The 20459-nt window shown below is 41.9% G+C and overlaps 1 protein-coding gene across 7 annotated transcripts in view; it reads right to left on the bottom strand.

Annotated features, from left to right (window-relative positions):
* The window catches only part of PAM (peptidylglycine alpha-amidating monooxygenase), a 247407-nt gene that overhangs the window by 70539 nt on the left and 156409 nt on the right, over positions 1-20459 (bottom strand). For all 7 annotated transcript variants that reach the window (XM_053291370.1, XM_053291368.1, XM_053291367.1 and 4 more), the window contains exons 9-12: positions 16705-16772; positions 13446-13526; positions 12052-12128; positions 4978-5081 (exon numbers count right to left, since the gene is read on the bottom strand). In XM_053291370.1, coding sequence (XP_053147345.1) covers positions 4978-5081; positions 12052-12128; positions 13446-13526; positions 16705-16772 — 330 coding nt within the window. The remainder of the gene's footprint in view (positions 1-4977; positions 5082-12051; positions 12129-13445; positions 13527-16704; positions 16773-20459) is intronic.

Genomic DNA, 20459 nt, shown 5'->3' with positions numbered 1-20459 from the left:
TGGTGCGATCAGACACTGATGTACCTTGACCTTGGAGTTCAGCTTGTATCTCTTTGGAAGTTGTCCTTGGCCATTTGTCTACCATTCTCACTATCCTTCTGCCCATTCTGGGGTCGATTCTCCTCTTGCGGCCGCGTCCAGGGAGGCTGGCTACAGTCCCACAGACCTTGAACTTCTTAATAATATTTGCAACTGTTGTCACAGGAACATCAAACTGCTTGGAGATGGTCTTATAGCCTTTGCCTTTAGCATGGTTGTCTATCATTTTCTTTCTGATGTCCTCAGACAACTGTCTCCTTTGCTTTCTCTGGTCCATGTTCATTGTGGGACATACAATGATACCAAACAGCAGAATGACTACTTTTCTCCATTTCAAATGGCTGAATGACTGATTGCACGATTGGAAACGTGTGATACTAATTAAAGAAAACAGCTAATTGGAAAAATCACTCTAATCCAATTATTTATTATCTTTTCTAGGAGTACCAACAAATAACTTTAGAATATCTTTGTAGACCAAGCAATACTTTTATTTCTTTTCACATTTGCTTTGCTTTACCCGATGACATATCAAAGGCATGCAGGTATATATGGGACAATTGCTTTTCATTTAATTGCTTTTCAGGAGGCATAACACACTTTTTCAATGAGCTATAAAGGTACGAACAAATTTGTCCACGTGTGTGTGAACAAGAAAGGAAGGAGGAATTAGGGGCTTGTTTCCATATGATGATATCAGGAAAACTTGATGTAAGGACAGAGGACTATTTATTTATTTATTTAGATTTATATGACGCCCTACTCCCATAGGACCCAGGGCGGCTTACAAGCAATAATATACACAGCAACAGAATTTCATAAAAATAGCGTCATAAAACACAACCCCATACAATACTCATTCCACATGACATAATAACCATGGATTACAAGAGCACTCTACGACCAGCTATCTCAGCGACCGAACACCCGGCAGAACATTTCAGACTTACATGCCTTACGAAAGGCCAACAGATCATGGAGAGCTCTGATATTATCCGGGAGACCGTTCCACAGAGTTGGGGCCACCACTGAGAAAGCTAAACCCAATAATGGGTTTAGACATAAAAAATCTGAACCAAAAGAGGTAGCCACACAGTATTTCTCCCTTGATGCCATTCTTATGTTTTTGGGTTGAAGACAAGTGTAAGGGTCAAAGTAGACAAAATTTCCCCCTGATGCTTCTATGGGTCTCCAAAGATGTGACTGTAGCAAATGGTAACTTTGGAGGCCTATAGCAGCTTCGGGGGTGACTTTTGGCAGAAGAATGGCACAGGAGTAAACACTGTCAACCTCTGTGTCACAGTCACAGTCAAGATCAGGCTTCTGCATAGTGGCTAATTTACATTAAAAGCAAGCCCTTAATAGATAATGACCCATTTAACATTCAGTGTACTTTGGACTTAAGTTCAGCATCTTCGGGTACCCCAGATTTTATTCCTAGGAGATACTTGACAGGTATAGAAATAATAAGATTTGAAATTTCAAAGATAGTTCATCATTATTACAACATTTATATTTATATACCACCCTTCATCCTATGACTTAACTGCTTTCAGATTATTCTCAGCAAGAATGAGGATCACAAATATTTTAACAAGTGTTTGAAAACCATGTTGTTACATAAACATTATTCAGGAGGATTAGTGTGTATGTTGCCCACAATTACACGACAGATCTGCTCCTAGCTAAGGATGATGATATGGAATTCTAAATGGTCACCCCTTGCCAGCTCAATGGGTTTAGAAACAGAAAGCAGTTACCCAATGTAAGCCAAGGCTTATCAAGACTTCCACATAACATGCTACCAAGCTGCTATGGCAGTATTTAACAAAATGAATGTACATACAATTGAATCATTAATTAAATTAAGAGAATATTCGCCTCAAGGATGAGAGTAATATGAAATAAAAGGCACTGATGTAGCTACAGTAGCACATCAGAAGCCTATGTTCACCTGTCAGTATGCAGCCCCACTGGTGGCAAGCGCTGCATACGCAGCCCCCACTTACTCACTCATTCACTCTCTGCCTCCTGCACCCAATGCCACCTCTCCTCCCCACCCACCGCTGCATCTTTCCATTTCCTTCTCTGGCCATACTGTTTGCAAGTGCATGAGCAGGAGGAGAGGGAAAGTGGAGGAGGCCGACAAGGAGAGCACAGGTGGCAGCAAGTGGAAGCAGGCGGGCAGTGGAGGCAGCAGGAGTGGCTGTGGGTGTACCTTGAACATGGGCTCATCTGCACCCAGGGACCCGGCTCCGCCCCTGATAAAAAAGGCACACAACTGTAAGGCATCCGAACCATAACATGGATGCTTTGAGTTCGGAGGTGCTCTGCCAGTTCTACTACAGCAAATCAAAACTTGTTGCTTCCTTCAGCTTTGGGCCTACCTGGCCCTTCCTTCAACTTCCTTCCTGGCTTGCACGCTCCTTGCACTCAGACATATAAGTTGCTTCACTAAATACTGACCCATAACATGCTGATCCCTTCACTTTGGAGACTGATGCAAGGTAAGATATGCCAACCCAACCACTGGCCAAGGCCTAGGTGAGTTACTGGCTGCTGCTCTGGTCCCTGACAAAACAGAATGTCAAGGTAGGAAGTAATCAGTTCAATCATTGTTAATCTCTATATCACATACAGCCATGCTGAAAAACATGTGAAAAATGTTGCAGGTAACATGAAGGCCAAGTATATAAAATGAAAGAGTGTTCAGAAGATGGCTATTGCAGCTCATTAGACTGAAGTGTGTGGGTTAAATTGAACAATTATTCTGCACACTGAATAGGAAAAAGACATTCTAACATTTCAGAAAAATCATCGTAACTACAAGCCCATTGCACAGTAGCAGTTAAAAGTAATCACAGAAGATTCTGGATGGTCAGCACTAGGAGAGGAGACAATATTAAACTAAATTCCAGCGAACACTGTACTTAGATGCCAGGCACCATAAAGTGTGCTGAACCAAAAGGGTTTCACTTTAAAAAATAATAATGGTGTGCACTAGATGGAAAAAGAGATGACCAGACATGTCCTCATCACAGAAGAACAGTCCCTGTAAGCCTGTGAGACACAGGTGTTCAAGCAAGGGGTTTCACCCAATCACATTCATTCTGGTACTCAGGGGCAACGGCATATGGAGATACTCCACCATCATCCTCCTGCCATGTTAAATAACCACACAAACAATGTACCAACACTTTCAAAGCAGCTTCTAATATGTATAGCTAGGAGAAATCTGTTCTTGACAGATGAACTATCTTGCTGTAGTCCCTATCAGCAGTTGCATTTAACTCTTTAGAAATATACACATAGAACACTTGCTATTAAATGTGGGTGATCTCACAAAATTCTAGTAACGATGCTCTGCAGACTAATGTAGCTGTGTGTGTGTGTGGGTATGAGTGATTTTCACCAATCTCCACTGCTGTTGAAACTCTCTCTGCAACCCGGAAGTTTCAGGGAGCAAGGCAGCTTCCAGGTTTCAGGAAGCAAGGGAGATTGGCAAAAATGCCACAACCCCATACAATATGCATGCTGCATTAGCCCAGAAAACAGCAGCAGTGCTGGGGCTTCCTTAGTCAGGATGTCAGCCCATATCATATGATCTGACTAGATACAGAGGTAGGAACATGTCATATACTGAGTGAGACCACTGGTCCATCTATTATTATTATTATTACTACTACTACTACTACTATTAGCCCAGAGCGGTGTACTACATACTTGAGTTTCTCTTTCACAACAACCCTGTGAAGTAGGTTAGGCTGAGAGAGAAGTGACTGGCCCAGAGTCACCCAGCTAGTTTTATGGCTGAATGGGGATTTGAACTCGGGTCTCCCCAGTCCTAGTCCAGCACGCTAACCACTACACTATTGTCTACACAGACTGGCAGCAGCTTCTCCAAGGTTGCAGGCAGGACTCTCTCTCAGCCCTATCCTGCAGATGCCAGGGAGGGAACTTGGAACCTTCTGCATACAAGTGTGCAGGTGCTCTTCCCAGAGCCGCCCCATACCCTAAGGGGAATATCTTACAGTGCTCACATGTTATCTCCCATTCAAATGCAACCAAGGCGGATCCTGCTGAGTGAAGGGGACAATTCATGCTTGCTACTACAAGATCAACCTACAGACTCCTGCTAGTCTGTTACACTTTTGAAACTGAAACATGACAAATTACCCAAAACTTGTGTTTTTAAAAGCCTTTATAATATCTTTAATAATGAATAAATCCATGTTTTACCTTTTTCTGTTGAATTGTTTATGCATCAAAATTATCAATAAAACATGTTTTAATGACTCATCTTAGAATAGGGACACAAGCATAAGTAAATTATTACATTAGATTGCAGGACAGGTCCTAGAATCAGAGAGTTGCAGGGCATCTTGTAGGCAATCTAGTCCAACCCCATACTTGATACAGGACAGCCAGAGCTAGAACATCTTCAACAAATGACTGCCCAGTTCTGTTTGAAAACCTCCAGTTTCAAGCCTACCACTCACCTAACAAATTGGTTCTATTGACAAACTGCTCTTACCTTTAAGGAATTTCTCCTAATGCTCCCCCTAGAAATCAGCACTTTGTGTTCCACACATGCACTGCTATCCTGCTCTACCTCAGTCACCTACATGCAGCATATGATGAAATCTTGACATGCAAGTCTTGACCTGTACTACAGATGACCCTATGACTAACGAGTCTAACTACATATCACATCTGGCTGGATAAGTGTTGCCCTAAAAAGGCACAAAAGAATGTGCCAGCTTCACGACATGTTAACTTTTCTCCAACCAATTAGTTTAGATTCATGAGAACATACTAAGAAACCAGCAAGGTATGTTCCACAGGCTGTTCTGATCTGGAGCCAATGATGACTTTGATCCATAAAAAGATACACAGTGGCCACAACTATTAAAACCCTTAATATATAGACCCACATACCCTATGTATGTTTCTGAAGTTCTGCCTTCACCAGTAAAGACACATCTCGCTGCCAGAGTATCTCCATACTTGATTTCTACAGGGTTTTCTACAGGGTAAAATGCCTGTGGAAGGAAAGGAGGACAATAAACATTTCAGAATATTAAGAAGTATGCTTCCTAACATTATTGCACTGGTATGAAAAATAATGGATGTATAGGATATGATCCAGAGGGTTGTACATTCACACTGTTACTTTAAACAAAATCCTTTTCAAAATGTGTCCTTACAGAATTGCCTAATACTCCCTAGTTGAAACATCAGTTTGAGAATTTGCTCAAGTGGTGTTTAAAGGGAAAATAGCTCCTGTGTGTATAAGCTAATTTTTCTCATAGTTTGAACATTCACAAACAATGAGGTAAAGCATCTAATTTTGTACCTACCAATGATAAATGCTAAAAGTGATTTTGAACCTTTCTAGAGAGACAATATCTGTTTTTCACTGACTTTCATTTGATGTAGTCCTACAAGATGAATCATGCTGGTCATCTTGGTTGCTATGGAATCTGCTGTACTTCACAAGAGTGGCTTACTGGCAAAATAAATAGCCACTGGTTATGTTCTATTAAATTATGTAGGAGATTTCTACAATGCCTGGTATGCAAAACCACTCAACACACAAATTGTCCTTATCAGGCACAAAGCAGCACAGAGAAGTAAGACTCTGAAGAGTCTTCAGAGGGGGAAAGCATGAATCTAGGTCCCAGTTATATTGCAAAGTTAAACTTATATGAAGAAATTCTCTTCCCTGATCGTTACCGTATAACGACATGATAGACTGTTATAATGATGATGAGCAGTAACCATAGTTGATTGATGGTGTGTTATGGAATTTTGCAAATGCCTGGGTTCCCCCCCTCCCCGCCCTCTCATGACCTATTGTTTCAACAATGATCTTGACTCTCCCATCATACTCCTTTTCATTTGAAACAAATAAAAAAAATGATAGTACAAGCAGTAGAAGAATCATATCATACTAGTTTTAATAGCTGAACCTGACATATGTCTGAACAGAAATGATGCAACAAAGCATGATCTCAATAAGTTGTGAAGGCATACCATTCATCATTGTAGCAACTCAACATCACAATGCACATGATGTTAGAGATACATCATGCTGAAGTCAAATAATTGTTTTAAGCTCTCCAACATCCTGGGATGAAAAACTTGCCTTCAATAGGCTCCCAATGTTATGTTTTATTGGAGCACTTCACAATGCTTTAAGTCCTATGTACGCCTGGTAATCAGTCCCACTACAAAATGCAGTGCAGACACTAAGACCAGCAAAGAACTGGTGCCAGAGTGGCTGACATCCAGACCAAAGCTAGCAACCACGTAAAGGGGAAGGGGTGCAGTTGCCAGGGACATATTTTTGGGAGGCACAGTGGACTTCAGACTAGGTGTGTTGCCAGAAAGTCCAATTTTGGGGTAGCCCACAGAGCACCCCTCTATCTATATTATGTTGGAAGGCTATACCGCCTGAAACTGTGGAATTGTAGACCTTACAGTGAATTTTTCACCTGCTTACAGGTGCTTACAAGACTCACAGCTGGTTGCTCAGCATGATCGCAGCAAGGGGGAACATACAACAGAATAGCAAAGAGTGGATGGGATGTCCCCACCCCTGTCTTTCAGAGAGAAGGCAACAGCCAGCGAGTAGACTCCATTTCAAAAGGAGAAGCAATCAGGGAAGGAATCCTCCCTTTTACAAGAGTTAACAATGGAGCACTCCTCAGGAGACACACAGATAAGAGGTACATTTCCTAACCCATTTTTGAATTAACAATTTAGTTGGCAAGGACTCCGGGAAATAAGTGCATCAGAATTGGGAGATGAAGAATTTGCACACCTGGAGGGAGGGATCCTGTTCATCAGATAGTCAGTCCAGACATCTATTCAACATGTCTAACACTTTATTTATTTATTTATTTATTTACACAGTCAGACAGGTGTTATTGACTGGTTTGTTTTATCCAGACATCAAGTCCTTCCCATGGACCTGGGATGGCTGAATTTTATTATCAATATTGTTGTTATTATTATAGATATCGTTGCAGAATATAGGCTGTTCCCAGTAAAGCTGCTTTTTGTAATTGGCTGATGGTGATTTCTGTGGCCCCTATGGTGTTGAGGTGCTCCTCAAGTAGTTTTGAAATTTCACCTAGGGTGCCAATTACCACTGGGATTATTTGGGTCTTTTTCTGCCACAGCCTTTCAATTTCAATTTGTAGATCTTTGTATTTGGTGATTTTTTCTATTTCTTTTTCTTCTATTCTGCTATCCCCTGGTATTGCTATGTTGATTATTTTAACTTGTTTTTCTTTCTTCTCGACTACAGTTCTATCTGGTATATTGTGTGGCAGATGTTTGTCTGTTTGTAGTCAGAAGTCCCATAATATTTTTGCATCTTCATTTTCGACAACTTTTTCAATTTTATGGTCCCACCAATTTTTGGCTACAGGTAGCTTGTATGTTTTGCAGATGTTCCAGTGTATCATCCCTGCTACTTTGTCATGCCTTTGTTTGTAGTCAGTCTGTGCAATCTTTTTACAACAGCTGATTAGGTGGTTCATGGTTTCATCTGCTTCTTTACAAAGGCAGCACTTGCTGTTTGTTGTGGATTTTTTTACTTTTGCTCTTATTGCATTTGTTCTTAGTGCCTGTTCTTGTGCAGCCAGTATTAAACCCTCTGTTTCTTTCTTCAAGTTGCCATTCTTAAGCCATTGCCAGGTCTTGGTGATGTCTGATTTTCCACTTATATTGTGCAAATATTGACCATGCAGGGGCCTATTTTTCCATTTTTCTGCTCAGTTCTGGACTTGTTCTTTCTTGTAGGCCTGCTTTGTTTCATTGGTGTGGAATAGTTTTGCATTATTGACCATTTGAAGTGCATCTTCTTCACTGTCCTTGATATATTCTTCAAGGCCTCTTTTCTCCTCCTCTACTGTTTGATGGACTTGCAGCATTCCTCTTCCACCTGAGCTGTGATGGAGGTATAACCTATCTACATCACTGCGGGGGTGCAGAGCATGATTGATGGTCATGATTTTCCTGGCCTTACGATCTAGCGTCCCTAGCACTGCCTGGGTCCAGTCTATTATTCCTGCACCGTATCTGATAACAGGTATAGCCCAGGTGTTTATGGCTTGTATGGTGTTCCCGCCATTGAGTTTGGACTTGAGGATTTTTCTAACTCTCCTGATGTATCCACTTCCTATTTTTCTTTTAACTTCAGTGTGTACAATGTTATCTGCCTGGAGAATCCCCAAGTATCTGTAATGTTCTTTCTCTTCCAGGTTCTTGATGTTGCTTCCATTGGGCAGTTCTATTCCTTCCGTTTTTCTTACTTTTCCTCTGTTCATTATTAATGCAGCACACTTGTCTAGTACAAACCCCATTGCTATATCACTACTGAATATACGGATAGTGTTTAGCAGTGATTCGATTTCTGACTGGGACTTTCCATACAACTTCAGATCGTCCATGTACAGCTGATGGTTGATTTTACTTGATGTTTTAGATGTTTGGTATCCGAGGCCTGTTTTGTTTAGTATTTGTGAAAGTGGGGTCATAGCAATTACAAACAACAGAGGGGATAGTGAGTCCCCTTGGAAAATGCTAACCTGTCCAAGCGTCTCGCCATTGATTGTTAACTGTGTACTCCACATGCTCATTGCTTTTTTTAAAATAAATATCTGAATGTTTTTGCTGACACCAGTTGTTTCTAAACATTTTAGTATCCATGTGTGAGGCAATGAATCGAAGGCTTTCTTGTAGTCAATCCATGCAACACTTAGATTGGTTTTTCTTCTCTTGCAATTTTCTAAAATCATTTGTCAATCAGCAGCTGGTCTTTTGTGCCTTTGGTGTTCGGGCAATTTCCTTTCTGTTCAACTGGAAGCTGTTTGTTAGTTAATAAGTGTTGCATCACTTCATCTGCTATTATTCCAGTTAATAATTTGAACATGGTTGGCAGGCAGGTTATCGGTCTATAATTACTTGGAACTGAACCTTTTGCTGGGTCTTTCATGATGAGATGGGTTTTCCCGGTTGTTAGCCATTGTTCAATATCACCTCCTTGCAAAATGTGATTGAACTGTTTTGATAGTTGTTTATGAAGGCTTGTTAGGTGTTTAAGCCAAAAGCCATGCAGTTCATCATCGCCTGGCGCAGTCCAATTTTTAATTTTCTTTGCTCTTTCACTTATTAATTCTGGTGTTATTATTAGATCTTGCATTTGTTGGTTACATTTTTTGACCTCTTTCATCCAGCCTGCTTTTTAATTATAATCTATTGGATTGTCCCATAATTTCCCCCAGAATCGCACTGTTTCTTCTTTATTTGGTGTTTCTAGGTTTCTTGCAGTTTCTCCTTCTATGCTTTGGTAGAAACGTCTGATTCAACTGGAATTGGAGATTCTGCCTGTGTTGTGTAATAGTGGCTTCGTATCTGCTAATCTTCTTTGACACTGCTGTTATTTGCTGCTTTATTGTTTTGAGGACTTCTCTAATTTTCCTTGAATCTAGGTGGTATTTTTGGATCAGATACTGTTTGGTGTTTTCATTCTTCAGCTTCTTGTCTTTCATATCTTTCAATTTACTAGCATCTGATCTAAGCCTGGAGATTATATTTTCTAATCTAATCTTCCATTTAGGTGATGCACTATTTTCTTTTTTTACAGGTCCACTGATCTTATATCCGAGCTCTTGTGTTGTTATTGTTGCTGCACTGTACATTAGTTGATTTGTTTCTTGGAAATTATTGGTTGTTATTTCTGCAAGTGCAGCATTGACATCTTTTAATGCCTGAGCAAGTTGTTTTTTGGCAACTGTTTTTAGAGCTGGAAGTCGAACCCTGGCGGTTGTTTGGTTCTTGTGCTCAGTTATTTTTTGCTTTAGTTCTTGTTGCTTTTCTGTTAAATGGCATTTGGGTTTTTGAGGTGAAGGCAAAGGAGAGGTTGCCTGGTTTTGATTTTGAAACAGTTCAGCAACAGTGGCATCCTCTTTTTCTAACATGCCTGAGCCTGAGCAACTTCTTCAGTTGGTGGTAATTCTTATTCCACATCTTGAGCCTGTGTTGCTCTTTGCAGTTCTTCCAGCTCAGCTCCTGTGAATACTTTATTTCTTATTATGAATCTTCTCTGGTCTGCTAGCCTCTGTTCTGTTATTTCTGTATCTGGATGCTTCTCTTTTCAAATTTGGTACATTCTTTTTAAATAACCTCTTCTAGTTGGACTAGACTTGTAATAGCGGATCATTATTTCCTTGGTGGCATTTTTTGTATATTTTTTCTGGTTATGCAACGTTTCTTCCAGTAACCTTGCAGTCTCCAGTCCTGGTTGCTCAACTGAAGATCCTGAGTCCTGTTGCTCACTTGCCACCAGATGTCCAGGGACTCTAGCACCTGGTGCGATCCTTGTTGACCCGGGCGATGACCGATCTGGTATAGATTTATTAAAGTTACGTCTCACCATATTGTTGATGGGAGAGGCACTCTTTGTCTGGCTCCTCTGGTGAGACCTGTCCAGTATGGTTGGACCTCTGGCATAGCTCTCACCTTCCTCAGAGCACGCAAGCTCCAAGAACCATGCCAAGGTAGTGCCTCATGGGGGGGATTATTATTGTTGTTGTTGTTGTTATTGTTGTTATTGTTATTATTATTTTACATTTATACATTTTAAATTTAAACATTTTATAACTCTGCCCATGCCTCTTTTGGGTAAGCTACCTTCAAAGTGATTAAGTTCGAGTAGCAATCAATTTCTTTGTCTTGCATAGAATCTGCCACCCTCTGGATAAGCAGAATGGCTTGGAAACTGCCTCCGGCCACGTTTCAATGTATATCTACCTCTAGCCAAAGCACATGGCCTTGGAATCTGTTTGAATCTCTATCCTATAAGCAAGTGGGGGCCTTTGCTCTTTGCTTCTTTCCTACTTCTCCCTGCTTGTTTATGAGTGAAGAGGTCAATCAATGTGCAATGAATGCACCAACTTAACCAAGGAAGGACAGGAAAACTAACCTCTTGCCCCTCAAGCCTTCTCACCCCCTCTCTCTTTTGAGCCTCCCTGCTTTCAAGCACTTTCCACAGAAAGCCTTAAGCCTGGCTCCAGTCAGGCACCTAAGCCAAGCCAATCGATCTTTAATTAGAACTCAAGCTAAATTATTGCTAGCCATACTCTTGCCTAGAATATCAGCTAAGATTTATTGCCTTGCCTAACTGAACTCTTGCATTCTGTACCCCCATATATGCTTAATAAAACTTTTGAACAATTTCTGCCTCCTCATCTTTTCCAAACTTGCTCGAATTTGATACTGGAACTAAACTGCTCCCTCCAGCCAAGCTAATTCCCCATGCTAAGACAAAAGCATAGTTGGAGTGTCTAGCCAGCACTTCGGGGTAGTTCTGGCAACAGGAGGTAACGGAAAGTTTCTCCTCCTGCCTCGTGCAATGGTGCAGCTTTAGTCTGGATTTCAGCCACTCTTAGACCAGGGCAGCGCTGGTCTGGATTCCAGTAACTGATATTTCCTTTCAAGTAAACACAAAGTGGTTTGGGCTCCTTACACACCAAGAGGTAGAGCAGGAGGAGGCACCAGCCATGATATAAAGATTCACTCAAGTCATTAAGTGCATCCAAGGATCCTTTGGACTTGTGTTTCTTGAATACCACTACACCCTAATACAAATACCCATCCTTGTAATGAGAAGAAATTTCAAAATCAGTATGTTGTACAACATGAAGGTTTGGTGTTTAAAGAAGAAACAAGGAGTCCCAATTATTGGATATAAGTCCTTCTCTGGATCCCAGGTACTATTGCTATCCATAATTTACAAGTATGGAATCCAAACCTGCCCTGATTCCAAGCACTCAGTCTATATGTGACATTCCACTCTTTCCTCTTCACTACACCACTCTCCTTGCTCCCCATTTAATTCCAAGAACCCAATACCAGAAAAAACACAGAAAATACTTTTTGGTTAACCTGAAATATCATCACCCACCCAACACAAAACATGACAGAACAAGACAGACATACCTGTGGCAACTGAGGACTCTGCCTGCCAATCAGCGTCCATTGGCCATCTCGAACTCTATATCCACTTACTACTTTGCCTGCAATATAAGATGGTTAGTTTATAAATGTCACATACATTCATGGAATAATTTTTTGTCATATTGTAACTATTCTACTTCTATTTTCATGTTTCAAAGGAAAATTATTCAAAGCAATCACATAAGTGCTTTATTGGTTTCAGTTTTAACCAAACATCTTAAAGGACTTGGGTTCTGCACATAACTGTCAAGCACTATTTCCCTTGGGGAAAGTATGAGCATGGAAATCTGACCAGAACTTATAGTTTAGGCTGCTTTTAGTGGCAGACATCCTGACTAAAGCTGTGTCCATGCAGCGAATGCATGACCACAGCAGTAGAATTGCTGCTTCTGAAGCATGGCTGCTTGCATGGGGGAGGGGTGTCTTTCACCATTATCGCCTTCCCTCGAAGTGCTCTGGGTAACATGCAATTATTCCCCTAAGGGTTGTACAGCCCAGAGGAACATAACTGTATATTGCTCAGAGTGTTTCTGGGGGAAGGTTATATTGGTGAAAATAACCCCTCCCACATGCAAGCAGCCATGCTTCAGAAGCAGCGATGCTACTGCTGTGGTCATGTATTCACTACATGCACACAGCTTTAGTCAGAACGCAGAATGTCAGCCAGTAATTAGGTATAAATTAGCAATAACACTTTAAAAATTGGGACATCGTGTGACATCTTAAGATTTTATATATAGGTTAGCTTTGGTTGTAATTGGTGTGCCTGCCCCTCTCTCACCTTGTCTCAAATTCTCAATATTCACAAGTACCTATAACCCAAATAATCAGTTTTGGAGCCTCTCGGAGTGGGGGTGAAGGTTCAATCACCCGTTTGAAACTCTGTTCAGTCGTTATTCAGACTAAATACAGTGTATTCAGGTACAGGGAACGGGGAGCACCAGCTAGCTACAGCTGTCAGCTGCTGCTGTTGACATGCTCCTTAGCCAAGTCTTCCTGGATACAGCATTTATCTGCAGGGGCCAATGCTATGCCTAGAAGCACCAAGACCATGGCTAAAGGGCACACTGGCAAGGGAAGTGGAGCCAGCCAGTGCAAACATTTAAGCCCATGCATCTAGGGCTTAAATGTTTTTGAGAACTGGGACCTTATTAATCTCGGAGTTCTTCCTCTCAAAAAATGTTTGATGTGTTGTTTTTTGGTGCTGGAATTAACAATTATAACAGTCTCTCTTGTCTTACAAAGGAAAGAGACAGCCCATATCAACTTTTACATAAGTCAACTAGCTTCAATGTTCCATATTTAACTCAAACATTATAGGCTGACTTGCATTAAAGTGAAATCTATTATGAAAAACAAGGATCAATAAGACTTACCTAAGTGATGGGTGTGTACTCTGTAGGCAAACAGGTGCATTGGGTACAGTTTGTAATGGCAAGCAATATCAGCATCAACCACTGTTATAAAACATAGATAAGAACATCAGGGAAACAAAAACGTACATACTGAGGATGAAATAACTAATTGGAATTGCATCAGCAGGACATAGTGTAAAGATTAATCTTTATTGACTCTGCTCATTCATTTATAAGCACACTGGACAAAAGCACACATCACTTTATATGGACTTTCATTCAAACACTGCTCTCAAGAGCTGCTCCACTGGTTTAAATGAAGGGGCAACTCTTTTCAAGTATGCCTTCACATGCACAGTGTTACTTTTTCCATAGACACAACTTGGATACTAATTAAGAGTAGCTAAAAAGAGGATGTTGGAAGTTGCCTATACTAGGTTGAAATGCTGACCAGGTCTCATTTTTAAAGACCTTGAAAAGTAGACGTACTATTAAAATGAATTCATTCTTTCTTTAATAAAAATAACGAAAATTAATTCTGAATGTATGAGAATCTAAAAATTATACAGTTGTCCCTCATCTACTGCGGTTTCCCCAATCATGGTTTTGGGTATACGTGACTGGGAAAATGAGACCTCCCTCGCCAACCACGACTTGGGTATCTGCGAATTCCATGGGTTTTTGTCTGCGCAAGGGGCAGGGAAATTTGTGGACAGTTTGTAGAGAGAAGGAGAGAGTGCTGGAGACGTGTAGAGAAGTGCTGCAGAGTTATTTGGAGGTGTTTTTGAGGTCTTTTGGAGGCTTTGGAGTGGGAGAGGCAGAGGTGAGAGCTGTGGAAATTGGGGGCTGTAGATGCTGGGGGTAGGGGAGCTTCTGTGTCCTAACTGCTTGCCTAACTGTGTCCTAACTGCTTCTGTGTCTTTAGAACTCTTTCTGCATGGGTTGGCGGGGTGCATGGGTTTGGGGGCTGGCATGGCTTCTGTGTCCCAACTGCTGCTTTTGAACTGTTTCCTGCATGGGTTGGAGGTATGCATGGCTTCTATGTCCTAACCGCTGCTTTTGAACTGTTGGGGGGCTGATGGCTGCTGTGTCTTCACAGCTTTTTGGAGGCATTGCAGTCAAGCAAAGAGAGGTGAGAGAGAGAGAGAGAGAGAGAGAGAGAGAGAGGTGCAGTATTGAAAAATGGGTCCAAACTGTGCAGGCAAGAGAAAGGAGGAAGCTGTGGCCAAGCAGGCAAGGAATGTGATGTCCCTGGAGGACAAGATCAAAGTCCTAGACTGCCTGAGAGAGGGCCAGAGCAACACTATTGTTGGGAGATTGTTTGGGGTTAATGAATTGTCCATCTGCCGCACAAAGAAAATGAAGATGCCATCTAAGGCAGTACTGCCAGTGGGACTCGGTCCTCCCTGAAAGTCTCCTACATGCCACGGGATCCCAATGTTGAGAAAATGGAGAAGGTCATAAGAACAGCCCTTCTGGATCAAGCCCAAGGCCCATCCAGTCCAGCATCCTGTTTCACAAAGTGGCCCACCAGATGCCACTGGAAGCCTACAGGCAGGAGTTGAGGGCATGCCCTCTCTCCTGCTTTTACTCCCCGCAACTGGTACTCAGAGGCATCCTGCCTTTAAGGCTGGAGGTGGCCTATAGCCCTCTGACATCCTGAACATATGGATGGAGGACCTGGCACAGAATGTCCCTCTCAGTACCTGCATGATCATGACCAAGGCATGGTGGATCTACCAGTACCTGGTGGAGAGTTCTGGAGAGGGAGACCCTGAGAAGTTTCAAGCCATCAAGGGCTGGTTTGAAAACTTCAAGAAGCGCTTCAGCCTGCAGAACGTGATGCTTGTTGGGGAGATTTCCTCTGTGGACCATGAGGCTGCAGCTGCTTTCCCTGATGAGCTGAGGCTGATAGAGGAGAAGGGCTATGTGCCGGACTGGACTTTTCTGGAAGAGGATGCCTAACCACACCTTCCCCGCCAAGAAGGAGAAAAGAGCTCCAGGATTCAAGGCCGTAAAGGCCAGGCTGAGCCTTCTCTTCTGAGCCAATGCCTAAGATGGCCTCACAGTCAAGCCCTTGCTGGTGTACCAGTCCACAAATCCAAGGGCACTTAAGAGCAAGAACATGAACCACCTCCCTGTGTTCTGGGCTGCGAACCAGAAAACCTGGGTAGCGCACTCTATTTTCATGTAGCGATTCAACAACTGCTTTGTGCATGCGGTGGAGCACTACCTGAGAGACAAGAACCTGGCCTTCAAGGCGCTGCTGCTCTTGGACAATGCCCCAGGGCATCCTCCGGACCGGCTGCTTGCCCATTCCACGTGGAAGTGGTGTTCATGTCCCCGAACCCCACATCCCTAATCCAGCCGATGCACCAAGGCATAATCCAGGCTTTCAAGAGCTATTATGCCTGGTGGAACTTTGAGCACATAACCAACCTGATGGATGCAGACCCCAACCTGATTCTTAAGGAAGCCTGGAAGGGCTCCAACATCACCCGTGCCTTGACTATCATTAAGGTGGCAATGGGTGAGATCAGGAGCAGCAACCTGAATGCCTGCTGGAGGAATATGTGGAAGGAGGCTGTGAGGGACAACACTCCTGTGCCAGCTGTAGAGGAAGAGGTCGGGAGGATTGTGGCTTGCGCCAGGCAACTTGGCAGCGAGCGGTTTTAGGACATTGAGCCAGAGGAAGTTGCTGAGCTCCTGGAGTTACACTCTGAGGAGCTCACAGAGCAAGACCTCGAGGCTCTGATCAAATCTTCCAGTGATGAGGAGGAAGTGGGTGAAGAGGAGGAAGACAGCAGAGGATAGGTTGTGTGTGTAATGGGAAGGTTTCAGGGATTTCCAAGGGGCTCAATCTGTTCATTCCTGTTTAGTTTTGGTGATTTTAGTGTTTTGGGTTTTTTTTTAACCATTTCCCCTTTTGTGTGTGTGTGATTTCGTGGTCACGATTCCCCTAACTCCCACTTTCCCGTTGACTATAATGCCTCACCAAATTTGCCAGCTGTGAGATTTTCACTGAATGGAGCCCTCGCAGTTAATGAGGGACGACTGTATAACTCTTCTTAGATTGCACTGTTGTGCCAATATAATAATGAAAGATGCTTATAGCCATAATCTTTATTGCAATTTATATGGAAAGTATAGTTGATTCCAGCATTACATCACTGTCTCTACAGTTTTAAAATATCTGTGAAATTATATTCTACAGTGTAAGGGGGAAACAGACTCATTTATGATTTGGGTTTATTTTTTTTAAAGAAGAATTTCCACTTACCTTTCCCCCCTGGTGGTATAACAGTAGAGACTGACATCATAAGATACATGCCAGCAATCATAGGCTGCCTATAACAAAACCAAACAGAAACAAGTAGTTCTGGTAAGAACTAATCTTCCTACTTTCTTTTCACTATCCCTATAACTGGACTAAATTTAGTCCAAATCGGTTAGGCAGTTCACAAGTTAACCCACTTGCACCTCAAACGTCCATAAGTCTGCCGACTTGAACTGTGTGGATGATCTCATCACAAACTATGCCGCTGAGGTGTCCCTTTGTGTGTCACTCACTACAATTGCACCAAATTTGGTCCAAATTGGTTAGGCGGTCCACAAGTTAGCCCACTTGTGCCTCAAATGTTCATGTATTCACCATCTTAAATAATAACATCATTACAAACTATGTCAATGAGCTGTCCCTATATGTCCCTACAGCAGTAGTACATTTGGTTCAAATTAGTTAGGCAAATTTGGTTCAAATCAGTTAGGTCCATAAGTTAGTCAAGTTACATTTCAAATATTCATGTGTCTGCCATCCTGAAAGGGGTGGATGATATCATCACAAATTATGCCGTTGAGGTGCCCCTGTCTGTCACTCACTAAAACTGTACCAAATTTGGTTCAGATTGGTTAGATGGTCCACAAGTTTGTCCATTTGTGCCTCAAACTTCCACGCATCCACCATCTTGAACTGGAGTTGATGACATCATCACAACTATGCCACTGAAGTGTCCCTATGTGTCCCTACAACAGTACCCAATTTTGATTCATATTGGTCCAGGCATTGTAAAGTTGATAGGGAGACACACACGCATGCACGTGAACACACATGATCTCATAAGCTTACTTTTCTTAAAGAAAGTGGGGTAAAAAAAATCTAGAAGTTCCATAAAATATACTGAATCACTAGCTCTATGGTTCTTTCAAAAAAACCAAAATGGTTGTCAATATTAAATTTGGAACTAAAATAAACAAACAGTGCTGTTTCATGTTCATATGGGGTTTGTTTGGTACATGTTGAATATCGCTTTGTTTAGTACATATCTGCACCATGCAGGTTAATTAATCATAAAAATGCATCCTTCATTATAGAATTTTCCATTCATGTGGGCATACTACAAAAAGAGATAAATATTGGGAAATGACTGGAAATCTCAATTCCCTCAATGAAAATTTCTGGACATTTTCTAGTGTACTGCAAATGGCAAGTATATGATGGATGAATTTTTTTGCCTCAAGATGTGGATGGGGCAATACATTTTAAAAAGCAGGGGATGAGTTTATGGCCAATAAAGATAGACAATAAGAGAATATAAATGCTTCTCCCCCTCTTTCCCTGTGCAAATGTCAGATTATAAACTCTCACAAACTTGAACATCCTGTAGAACCACTTCACATCTTATCAAGATGTCAGGAAAGCAGCAATGTGAATGGTTTGTGGTGCAGTTTTCCGCTTCCCTGCTGCAACATGCACAAGAAGATGTTCAAATCTTGCCTTTCATGAGAATCAGAAACCCCAGGTGAGGATGAGTAAGTCCCCACTTTGCACCTTGCAGTGGAAGCATGATTAATTTGCACCTGCTTTCCCCACTTCTTAATGTGTATTAACTCAACTACTGGCCATAAATGCATTCTCTGGTTTTTAAAGGCAAAAAAAAATCCATCCACCATACGCTTGCCATTTGCTGTACACTAGAACATTTCCAGAAATGTTCATGGAGGGAACAGAGATTTCCAGTCATTTCCCATTATTTATGTCTCTGCTCACTTACTATCTCTATTACCTCCCTTACTATCTCCTATTATTTTTCTCTCTCCAACATGCTTACCCTTATAACGTATTTGTTTGGCCTGGCTTTTCAGGGTTTTTAAATTTTTAAATTTTAAATTTTAACTTCATTTAGGGGTTTTAATTACTTAACTCCCCCCCTTGGCCTTTTGCAGAGGGGAGGGAGTTTGTCCCAGCCTGCTCTGCACGAAGCCCAAGAAGGGTTTCGTTTGGCCCTTTTGGTCAAGGGGCGGGTTTTCGGCCAGGATCGGCCGATCCCCGCCCAATTCTCTTTTCAGTTGGGGCCAGGCAGTCACAGGAGAAGGAGCTCTCTCCTCCCTCCCTCCCTCCCCGGTACAGAGCAGGTCTAGCGACTGGTCGCCTGATGGGGCCAAGTAGGAATTTTTTGCTCCCAATGCATTGGCCACTGTTGGGGGTTTTTCCGCCTACTCCGTTCTGTGTTCTGGGTGCGTAGTTAGAATTAGGTTTCTGCCACAATGGCAGAAACAGTGCAGGCGGGGTGGTAATTTGAGGGTTAGAATATCGGTGAGCACCCTTGGATATGAAAAAGGGTGATTGGCTAATCGCTCCTTTGTGGCCTGTGCGGCACGGGGAAAATGATTGCCATGAAACCTGCTTCAGGACTTCTCCAACCTTTGGGCTGCGCAGTCCGGGGTGGACGAATGCCTAGAAGTATCCAGATCCTCTCTTATAGAAGGGGGGGGTGGCTTTGAAGGAATTGAGTGGGGCGTACCTGCCCATTCCTGAGCCAGGGTGTGTCACCCAGTAGGGTGATGGGTAAGACTTCGAGTTCTGACCTGCTTCTATTGGCCCGCACTGTTCTCTAAGGGTGATTAATCACCTGGTGTTCCAGTCTGCCATGCCTGTGTAATAGTTAATAAAGTTGTGGCCCTTTTCATCCATATTAAGTCTGCGTGTCTTCTTGAGCTGGGGTTTGGGGACAATGTTTAATTCTTGTTTTAAAATGTTTTTAAATTGTTAATTGCTGTGTTATTGTTTTTAATTTGTTTTAGCTTTTCATTGTTTTACAAATTTGTTTTAATTGTAAACCGCCCTGAGCCATTTTTGGAAGGGCGGTATATAAATCAAATAAATAAATAATAAATAAATAATAAATATTCATCGTGGATGCCAATATGATGGGCAAAGCAAAGAGTGGGGCCAATTCTGCTTTTCTGAATCCGTTCCTGAGAAGAAATAAGGAACATTTCTCATTAGAATTAGAAGTATTTAGGTGAAAAGAAGAGAAAGAGTTCTCTTTGCCTCGATTCCTCCTTACTGCTACTAAATTCAACGGGGGAAGGCAGGTAAGGGGTTAAGCAGCCCTTAATAATTCAGCCTGCGACTATTATATAGGGGCCTAGTGTGACTCTAGATCACACCAGAGTCAGCTAGAATGGAAATTAAAGGTATGGATAAAGAGATCATGGGGATACAGGTTGATATTCTTTGCTATGGATGGTCGTGGAAGTCACAGGTGCTTTTATGATGTCTTCTAGGGTAAGATCTCTTCCCCTACCCCTCCACTGACCGTGAGAAATGCCAACAAACATATTTGTTTGACAGGAGAAAGGTCAGGAGAAGCTGTAACACAAACCTTGTCAATAATAGATTAACTGAAAGTTGGGAGTGGAAAACAATCAAGAAGTTGGTGATTACTGAATATGATCCATTGAGAGAAGAAATGGGAAGATAAGAACAGAAAGAGAAATATTTGGCAATGGGTATTTTAGAAGTTTCCCAAAAGTCATGAATATAAACATATGATTTTAGAAGACTGAAAAAGGAATTAGGGAAAAGAGGAGGAGAAGGAATTTTTTTAGATTGTGAGCCCTTTGGGGACAGGGAGCCATCTTTAATTTAATTTAATTTAATTTAATTTAATTTAATTTAATTTAATTTAATTTCTCTGTGTAAACCACCCTGAGCCATTTTTTGGAAGGACGGTATAGAAATCCAATGAATGA

This window comes from Hemicordylus capensis, chromosome 2 (genome assembly GCF_027244095.1).
Source record: "Hemicordylus capensis ecotype Gifberg chromosome 2, rHemCap1.1.pri, whole genome shotgun sequence".
Taxonomy (NCBI): domain Eukaryota; kingdom Metazoa; phylum Chordata; class Lepidosauria; order Squamata; family Cordylidae; genus Hemicordylus; species Hemicordylus capensis.
Note: the sequence above shows the minus strand (reverse complement) of the source record. Positions and strands in the feature narration are given on the sequence as shown.